Raw genomic sequence first — 10200 nt, 5'->3', positions numbered from 1 at the left:
AGGCGTGGCTTGACGGTAAGGTTAAAATTAAGTTATAACACAGGCGAACCATTTCTTTTTTCAAATGGTGACTATTTTATATACATCAAAAGATACAAATCATATAATTATCGATTTTTATCAAATATATCAAGTTTTTATAAGTGTTATATTAATGTTTAATATAAAAAGTTAACAAAAACTCAATTACTTTAGTCTCGATAAAAAAAATCTTGCCTTTTGAAAAGAACTCGCGTCATAACTCGATAAGGTTCGCCTTGATACGTTATTTGGACGTCACACTTAACAAACTCACCTTAGACGTTTTCGTAACGGCTACACCACATCTCGTGCGTACCATAACACGCTTTTTAGAACCATACTATTAGTTAATATACATGAGTAAAAATAGAAAAAGCAAAAAAAATAAAAAGGATAAAATGGTCTTTTTATATGGACTAGAGATGTTCGATGTAATTTAGGAATGAGTTTGTCACGTTTTTAACGGTTGGACCAAAAGTATAAATATGACTAATCCACATGGACCAAAACGGTAATTTACTCTAAAATTAGTGACCATTTCCAGAAATTACAAATAGCTGGTTACCAGTTTTAACTTTTAACCCTAAAAGTATCACCTTGCATACTCGGTCTTCAGTCAATCCCCCGTCTCTGCAACTCTGCAAACTACCCTCCAGAATTCAAATTCACCTCCGATTTCAAATGCATTGATTGATGATATGGCAGAAATGAATCATTTCAACAATAGCAATAGTAAGAAGCCCTTGAACATTAACTGGGGATTGCTTTTAGATGACTCTGTCGACGATCGTCCACCGGACATCGTCATCACCCCCGCCGAGAAATCGAAGGGCCGCGGTGGAGACCTGCAACAACCTGAAATGGAAGAGGAAGACCCGGAGTACCGAATGAAAACGGATGGCGAACTTGAAAACTTGAGAGTGAGGACAAAGAGTAACATTTTGATGCTAGGTCCTAAGTTGTCGGATAAGGGAGAGAAACTCAAGGCAACGCTACGGAGATGCGAAGCGGAAGTCGAACGAAGAAAGAGAAGCCGTTTGTGCAAGGTTTTCACCTGCATCCCCTTTACAGATTTTATGTGCAATGTACTTAAATTTGATCACATGAATCGGCTAGTTATATTAGGGCCTGTAATCTAATAATGGAATTAGGGAAATGCATCAGGAATTTGTAATATGGATACATGATTGAGGCTCTGGAAAACGAGTAATGTTTCATGTCTAGGTTGAAGATCATCGAGATATCTTAAGCAGTAAATCATTACATGACATGGCTGCTTTGATGATGTATTTACCTGGTGCTTGATATCTGACCAATGCTTTGTTATCATATTCTTTTGATCAGGGTAATACCAGATATAAGGAGACTTTACAACTTTCTGATGAAAGCGATGATGGTGAGATATTGATAGCTTCAAGCAAGTTGTATTAAAGTTAAACTTTATATATATTATAATTTATATCAATTCATATGTGCATGCTCTCAGACAGAGCTTTCTCTTGTAGGTGTATCATGTGGGAAAAAGAAAAGTGATCAGAAATCTTCAGCTTCACCAAACTTTACAAAACTATTTTCTCAAAAGCTAGATGAAGATGTATGATCCTCCACCATTACCTGATTTTTAGTTGTTTTAAGTTTCCCCTCTGGTTATTTATCTCATACTTGAGAAAGAAAATGAGTATTCACATATATTTGTTTGTTTAGCAGAAGACATCAAGAACTGTGAATGCATTTCAAGGTGAATTGTCTTTCTTTAAACCCTTTCAAGGAAAAAAGATGAAGCAAAATTATCAGCAATTATCGTCAAGATCAAAACAATTTAGATGCTCAACTACTTTCAAAAAAGACAGTGAGAAACAGAGAAGCTCAAATGCTGATAAAAAAGTTAGTCATTCTGCTACCTCTTCTTCTTCCAGAAATATGTCAAGCTCTTCCCTCAAGTATGAAATGTTTACCTTCATCTGAGTCTTATACTCTTATTACCAATAATTTCTTATAGAATCCTGCTAAAAATCTTGCAGCAATTCTTGAATTATCATCTAAAGGATAACCACAAAAAGACCAAAAATGGTGATCCGATTTGACAAATTGATCACTTTTTAACCTCTTAACAAAATGACCAACTATTTTGCAATGCGCCAATTTACATTCATGTAATAAAACTTGTATTCGGTTTACTTGTTTATGTATACTAAGATTTCTCTTTCTTTTATTTAGGGCACATGCTCCTATTAACCAACCTTCAAGAAAAGTGAAGCATACACATGTAAGTCATTTCCACTGTCTTTCTCTCATTATTTCTTCATACTTTTTCCCCCCATTATTCCCCTGTATTTTGTTCACAAATCTCTAGACTCCATGGTTGACAAGACATGGTCATGAGATTAAATTAAATGACTTTCTTACCCCTGTTTATTTATGCGAGAACACAGTTGATAACAGTTAGGGGAGAAACATGGTGAGTCTTTGAAGGGATTCTAAGTAACAATGAAGGAGGTTTTAGGCTCTGTTGTTTGTAGCTTTGTATAGGATTTGGATGTGTGCTTTTTTTTGCTTATACTTTTCATTTTGGTCAATTGTTTATGATGTTGTTATGTCTCTGTTAGGTATCATCAGTTTATCATCTGGTAGATGAGGAGGAGCCTCTTGAAGAAAAAATGGATGACTGGTATACTTTTCATTCTTCCATTTATTTATTTATATTTATATATGTTTAAGCCTTCTTTATAATTGTTCTTAACATTGATTTCTCTCTCTCTCTCTCTCTCTCTCTCTCTCTCTCTCTCTCTCTGATAGGGCACATGCTCAAAACCTGCCTCCAAAAAAATTGAAGCCTAAACATGTAAAGTCATTTCCATTGCTTATTTTACTTCATATTGCTTCATAATTCCACCATATGTTGCTTTGATTGTAGTTCTTATTGTTTGGATCAAATGACGTTTCTATCCCTGCTTATGTGGACACAATTGATAACCTAGGGGAGTAGTAACATGCTGAATCATTATATGTCCAATGAATGAAGTAAAATTAGAGGAGATTTTAGCACCCCATTTGTTAAATTTGCAGTTTCTTTTATCCCATCCAAAAAAAGGTGGGACATGGATTCAACCACAGTTTCTTGTCTGTGACAAAGACATAAATGCCCTCAGTTTCTGCTACTATTACTCTTACTCTACTTCTAATTGTAAACAAAATGGAAAGGTTTTAAAGATAGCATACATGACAAAAAAAAAAAAAAAAACTTTGCAATTTCATATACTTTTAGATTGCTGAATTCTATACTCTATCAAATGTGTATTAGGTATCGGCTTATTGTCTGGTTGATGAGGAGCCTCTTTCAGAAAATGATGATGACTGGTATATTGGTCCCTGTGGTTTCTTATTTTATGTGGTTATGGTCCAAACATTTGAAAAGTTGCAGATTTGGTCCTTTTCAACAAGTTTTGTTGTGGTTTTGGTCCCTCATCCGTTAAGTTCCTTAAAATGACAATTTTACCCCCAGGGACCATTTTCACAGTTTTGTCTTTTACTATACTATAAGGACCATTTTTGCATATATTCTTTTTTATTTTAATAAACTATTATATATTAATAGATATTATTTTTAATATATAATATTATATTTTAATAAATATTTTATATTGAATTATGAATTTATTTTAGTTGATTTTTTTTAAAAAAAATTGTTGGAGTAATTCTTTTTTATTAAATTATTATATATCAATACATATAGTTTTTAATATATAATATTTATATCGTAATAAATATTATATTATTGGATTATTAATTTTTTTAGTTAATTTTTATAAATTTTAAACATTTTTCATTGTATTATTACGTTTAATTTATTATTTTCTTCATATATTAAATGTTGTTGTATTGGATTATTAATTTATTTTAGCTAATTATTTTTTTTTTTTAATTTTTTTTGTTGAAGTAATTCTTTTTTATTGAATTATTATGTATCAGTACATATAGTTTTTAATATATAATATTTATATCATAATAAATATTATATTATGGGATTATTACATATTACGAAACAATATTTTATTGGATTATTAAATCCTTTTAGTTGACTCTTTTTATAATTTCATTTAGTTGGAGCAATTCTTTTTTATTAGATTATTATATATCAACAAATATTATTTTTAATATATAATATTTACATCATAGTAAATAATACATTATTGGATTATTAATTTTTGTAATTTTTTTGAATTATTAATTTATTGAAATATTACTTTTAATTTATTATTTTTTTAATATAATAAATATTATCTGATTGGATTATTATTTTATTTTGAATGTATACTATTAACTGTTTTTAAATTTATTAGTTTCACCACAAAAGTCGTCGAAATACGTAAAAGTGTCGATTATCATCGTCAAAAATTAGCAGGATCACCTCCAAACACCTTCATCGAAGGTTCCATAGATATTATACCCTATTCCACCCAGCGTTGTTGGTAGCCACCTGGGACAACCTCTTCATAATCCAATGGAATCCTTCATATCCCACATAATGCGCAACAAACCCCAATAACATTTATAAGTGGTGGTGGTGACCGAGTGATGGTGGTGGTATTTTTCCAATGGTTTCTCATCATAAGCTAGATGAAATGAAAGTGTTTGGCAATGATCCTAACGATTTCGATGATGAGAGACCACGATTTTGCGTATCCCATGACTTTGTGGTGGAACCAATAAAATTAACAAGAACTACTATTATAATCCGATAAAATAATATTTAGTATATGAAGAAAATAATAAATTAAAAGTAATAATCCAACAAAAATTAGTTTAAAAAAAAAAGAAATTAGAAAAATTAACTAGAAGATAATAATAATACAATAATATAATATTTATTATGATATAAATATTTTATATTAAAAACTATATGTATTAATATAAAATAATTCAATAAAAAATACTTACGTCGATTTTTTTTAAAAGAATTAACTAAAATAAATTAATAATCCAATAAAACAATATTTAGTATATGAAGAATATAATAAATTAAAAGAAATAAAAGAAATAATCCAATAAAAATAATTAAAAAAAAAGAATTAAAAATATTAACTAAAAGAAATTAATAATCCAATAATATAATATTTATTATGATATAAATTATATATATTAAAAACTATATATATTTATATATAATAACTCAATAAAAAGAATTACTCAAACAAAAAAAATTTTAAAAAAAAATCAACTATAGTCGTTCCCCCAAAAAAAACAACTATAATAAATTAATAATCCCATAAAAAATTATTTATTAATATATAATATTATATATTAAAAATATTATTTATTAATATATAATACTTCAATAAAATAAAAAAGAACTTATGCAAAAATGGTCCTTATGGTATGGTAAAAGACAAAACTGCGAAAATGGTCCCTGAGGGTAAAATTGTCATTTTAAAAAAGTTAACAGCCAACCAGTTAAACTTAACGGATGAGGGACCAAAACCACAATAAAACTTGTTGAAAAGGACCAAATTTGCAATTTTTCAAACGTTTGGACTATAACCACATAAAATAAGAAACCACAGGGACCATTTTTGCAATTTTGTCTTTTTCCATTTATTTTTAAAAAAAATATTTTTTCCAAAAACTTGTATTAGGTTATTTATACCCTCAGATTTAGAGAAAATGATGTTTTTGGTCCTTAAGTATAGCTGATTTTTGCAATTTTGGTCCTTATTTGAGATTCTTTTTATCCCTATTCCAAGTAAAATGACTTTTTTGGTCCCTGAGTATATCTGATTTTTGCAATTTTGGTCCGAAAACAGGCATTTTACTTGGAACATTGACCATAGATGTTACAAAAACCTCAATAAGGACCAAAATTTCAAGATAAAACTTTTAAAGACCAAAATTGAAAGAATCAACTATACCCAGGGACCAAAAATGTAAATTTATTCTAAGATTTATCTTTCTTTGATAGGTCACATGCTCCTCACACTCACAGCCCACCTTCAAGAAAATCAAGACCTAAACATGTAAGTCATTCCCATTCTCTTTTCATGATCAAATGACCTTTTTACCCCTGTTTATGCACACACGGTTGATAGATAACCAACCTGCTGAATTATTAAACCACTTATAAGTTTTTAATCCTTTTATATATAAAACTAACATTATATAATATTTATATATTTCTTTTCATTTCACCTTTATTAGCATTCAGCTTATGAGGAGCCTGTTGCAGAAATATTAGATGACTGGTAATTTTTTCCATTTATTTATTTATTTATATATTTTATAATCTGAGACATTTGATGTAATTTTTTTTTTGTTTTCAGTATGCAAGATGTTATAGTCTACTACCCTTCAAGGTAAACTACACAATCTCCTCTATCAAAATTACATATTTATCACTTTACATATTTCCATTTATTTACCATTTTACCCTTGGATTGTGAGCTTTCAGGGATGACCATAATTCAGTTGAAGTTATTTATAGAGATATGACATGTCTTGCTCCTCAAGCATACCTTTCATCAACTATTATGAACTTTTATATAAGGTATCATCTTTAACAATTAAAAAAAAAGTATTTTACAAATTACAGATTTACCCTTCAAAATTATGTCTGCCTTTTTTTTTTTGGGTAGATATCTTCAGGAGATGACATCATCAGAAAACATGATGGACAATTTTCATTTCTTTAATACGTATTTCTATAACAAACTCCAAAAGGTATCTATCTACTTTTTTAAATATTTCTATAAATTATATTATTTGTTTTAATGTGTAAAGTATTATTAAATTAGTGGTGTTTGGTTGCAGCTGAGTTATAAGGAAGATTCATTTCTTAAGTTCAGAAAATGGTGGAAAGGTGTCAACATATTTAATAAACCTTATATACTTCTTCCAATACATGACAAGTAAGCTTTTTTTTTTTTTATTAAAAATAATAACTTTTTATATGAATATTTAACTTTTTTATTTATTGTGAAGGGTTCATTGGAGTTTGTGTATTATATGTTTTCCAACCAAGAAAAATGAATTAGGCCCAATTGTGCTTCATTTGGATTCACTTGGACTTCATGATAGCAAATCAATTTTCAATAACATTAAAAGGTATTTTATATATATATATATATATATATATATATATATATATATATATATATATATATGTATGTATGTATGTATGTGTGTATGTATAATGTTTTTGTAGGTTTGTGAAAGAAGAGTGGAGGTATCTAAAAAATTCAGAAGAGAATTTAAATCTACAAATCACAGATGAAATTTGGGAAAATCTTGATAGTAGAATGGATGATAGAAGAATTTCGGTAAATAATTTTTTATTTATGTTTATTTGTAAAAGAAAAAAAAAAGAGTAATTCACTTATATATGTCTTTTCTTGTGAAATCTTCAAGATAGAGTTTTACCTTTTTGCGAATTAACACTACCACTACAAGATGGATGAAGTTAATTAATTGTTTTTATTTATAAATTTAATAATATGTTTTAAATTTAAATCTACAATTTAGGTTCCACAGCAGAGAAACGAGTATGATTGTGGGCTGTTTGTTCTTTATTACATGGAACGTTTCATTAAAGAAGCTCCCGAGAGATTTAAGGAGAAAGATTTATCCATGGTAAATTCGCTTTTTTATAAAAAGATATTTTGACAAAATGGAAAAAAAAATGAAGGGAATTTGTAGAAGGTTAGGACATAAAAGGGAAACCCTATATGTTATTGTTTTTGAATCGCTTGTTATTATTTTTTTTTATGTAGTTTGGGAAACAATGGTTCATGCCTCAAGAAGCTTCCAATTTAAGAAGAAGAATAAGTAATCTACTTGTACAACAATTCAAAATTGCAAAACAAAAGGAAACCATCTCGTCTTCTGTATAGATTTTTGAAGGCCTTAAAAAAAGGTGAATTTTTGGTGTTTTATATGTTACGACACTACTACTACTACTGTACTATAAATAGTAATGGGAATTGGGAAGTGAAGTGATGATAGGATCATTGGTTTTTGGAGGTTATTATATTTTTGATTAATTAATACATAGTTTTAAAAGGGTTGTTGAAGGTTAATTGTAAGTAAGATGAAGGTATTTAAGTTAAAAGCTTTATTTAGAGGGCTATATGGCGTTTATGTTTATGTGATAATTTTTTGATCGATAAGTTGTCTGGTTACCAAATGTCTATTCAATTTTTTAAGTGATTGGTTTTCTTTTTTTTTTTTTTTTTTTTTTTTTTTTTTTTTTTTGAAGTAACTTTTTGAATATCTCCTCTCTTATCTTAATAAAAGAAACCTTTTGATGACATGTCACTCTCACAATTCATTTTCAATTCATTGTTAAATTACTTCAATACCCTTGGTTATTTTATATTTCTTATTCCTTAATTGCATATCCTACTATCTTAAATCAATTTTCACAAATTCATTTGGCTTTTTTAATTTTAATTTTAATTTACGTTTAGAAAAGTTGGAATATAGTACGTTTTAAAAGCAATTCAAAACCAACAATATCATCAATACATTTAAAATGTTTAAAATTCGTAATTCATTATAGAAATTTGTTAAATAAAATCCTATGGTATCATGACCTTGAACTGTTTATCTCACAGATCCTCTGTAGATTTCGATCCAATTGTATAGCTAGCTATATATGTGTGATATTTCATTTACACATTTGTTTATCTCATAATCCTTTGCAGAAAATGAAAATATTTCAACCTTTCAATTGTTTTCATTCAGAAAATATGTGTACTTGCTTCTTCATTAATCTTCTATTCCTATCTCATTCTATATGTGTATGTGTGTATGTCATTGTCTGCTTACTTGCATACTTGGTTCGTGATCTTCCGTCTTTTTTTTCCATCGACTTCATGTTCCTACGATTCTTTTTCTAATACTCTTACATAATAATGTTAGCATTGTGTGACTTATCCTGCATGTAAGTAAAAATAAAATTGGTTAGGATATAGCAATAACTGTAATGAAACCAATTTAAAATATAAAGCATATGCAAAATACTAAAACTGCAATATACCCGATTAGATAAGAAGTACCATAACAGAGTAAAGTGAGTAAGAAAAATAACTTTGCACTTTTATGATTCGATAGATTTTTCAATTTATAATGTTTATTAAGAAAAAGATTGAACGTAAAAAGTTGTATTTGAAAAAAATAAAAGTGAATTGCTCTATTTGTATGATTATTTAAAATTAATATATATATATATATATATATATATATATATATATATTGATTATTTAAAATTATTATAGCGATAACTTGAATCAAACCATATTCCCTGCCTTTTCTTCTGTTTATGTTACTCCACATGTATGTCTTCCACTTTATTGTATGCTTTAATATATGTGAATGTAAAGTCTAATCAGTTACCAACCTTTAAATATAACAGTTAGATTGATGTTAGCATGCTTCTCGAGTGTCATCATGCAGTCATCTCGATCCATTCAAAAGATTATGCACCTATATAAACAGACATTCTAAATTGGTTTTTTTTGTCTATTTTCCTTTTGGATGGTTTTGCCCTTGTTGTTGGTTGATACACGGCTGAGGTTGAGATCACATGTGGGGTTGTTGTTGTTAAAAGATGGTATGGAATTTTGATCCCATAATCGCATACTACTATATAAATGAACAATGGAAATTTGATAAAAGGTATTGTTGGTCCTTTTATTAAAGGTAATACTATATAGCTAAGTACAATGATATTGCATAAAAAAGATAAAAATAGTATGCTATTTCTAATTTTCTATAGTTCTTTCCATTATACAATTCTTTACAAAGTTGTGAAGCCCTGATCATGTTCATTTTATACACAAGGGTGAATCAATAATTTTCAAAGATGGTATGGATGTTTGAACTCATATTGGCATCCAATTATAATTTTGAACAAGGGAAATCTGGTAAATGGGCATCTTCATCCTTTTATCTAGGGGTAAAAGAGCATTTTCCTCCTTCCATGTTAATTATAGAATCTTACTTATATGTTTTCAAACAAGTATTAAAATAAATAAAATGCCAAATAGGTTATGTTAAAAAAATGATTCCTATTTAAAGATGGTCTTTAATGAATAGCACTATACTTTCAAGAAATATTCAAGTTATGGTCAAAATGGTAATGTACTTTCCTAAATGGTGAAAAAGGTATTCTACTTTTACAAATGGTTA

At 28.3% G+C, this 10200-nt stretch overlaps 1 protein-coding gene across 4 annotated transcripts; it reads left to right on the top strand.

Annotated features, from left to right (window-relative positions):
- The first annotated feature begins 420 nt into the window (after positions 1 to 420).
- On the top strand, positions 421 to 8137 carry LOC111905902 (ubiquitin-like-specific protease 1D). Of its 4 annotated transcripts, none has more exons than XM_052766953.1 (18): positions 421 to 1067; positions 1366 to 1417; positions 1527 to 1615; positions 1729 to 1961; positions 2239 to 2287; positions 2628 to 2689; positions 2818 to 2863; positions 3323 to 3378; positions 5978 to 6032; positions 6214 to 6257; positions 6336 to 6368; positions 6464 to 6559; positions 6648 to 6732; positions 6823 to 6920; positions 6994 to 7116; positions 7217 to 7331; positions 7534 to 7641; positions 7782 to 8137. In XM_052766953.1, exons 1-18 carry the CDS (start codon positions 720 to 722, stop codon positions 7899 to 7901), a joined length of 1812 nt encoding a protein of 603 aa, XP_052622913.1. In that variant the 5' UTR covers positions 421 to 719; the 3' UTR covers positions 7902 to 8137. The 4 variants fall into 4 exon arrangements, with proteins under 4 accessions (XP_052622913.1, XP_052622912.1, XP_052622915.1 ...); XM_052766952.1 differs by having other exon boundaries at positions 1726 to 1961; XM_052766955.1 differs by having other exon boundaries at positions 986 to 1067; positions 1508 to 1615.
- Positions 8138 to 10200: the final 2063 nt, after the last annotated feature.

The sequence above is a fragment of the Lactuca sativa genome, chromosome 8 (assembly GCF_002870075.4).
Source record: "Lactuca sativa cultivar Salinas chromosome 8, Lsat_Salinas_v11, whole genome shotgun sequence".
Taxonomy (NCBI): Eukaryota; Viridiplantae; Streptophyta; class Magnoliopsida; order Asterales; family Asteraceae; genus Lactuca; species Lactuca sativa.
The sequence above is the reverse complement of the archived record's forward strand: the minus strand, read 5'-3'. Positions and strand labels throughout refer to the sequence as shown.

Excerpts from the sequence above, each read along its gene's own strand:
- LOC111905902 (XM_052766952.1), top strand. The coding sequence starts at position 720 with ATGGCAGAAATGAATCATTTCAACAATAGCAATAGTAAGAAGCCCTTG. Across the intron at positions 1,616-1,725 it reads CTCAAAAGCTAGATGAAGAT|CAGAAGACATCAAGAACTGT; the intron begins GTATGATCCTCC and ends TTGTTTGTTTAG. Across the intron at positions 1,962-2,238 it reads ATGTCAAGCTCTTCCCTCAA|GGCACATGCTCCTATTAACC; the intron begins GTATGAAATGTT and ends TCTTTTATTTAG.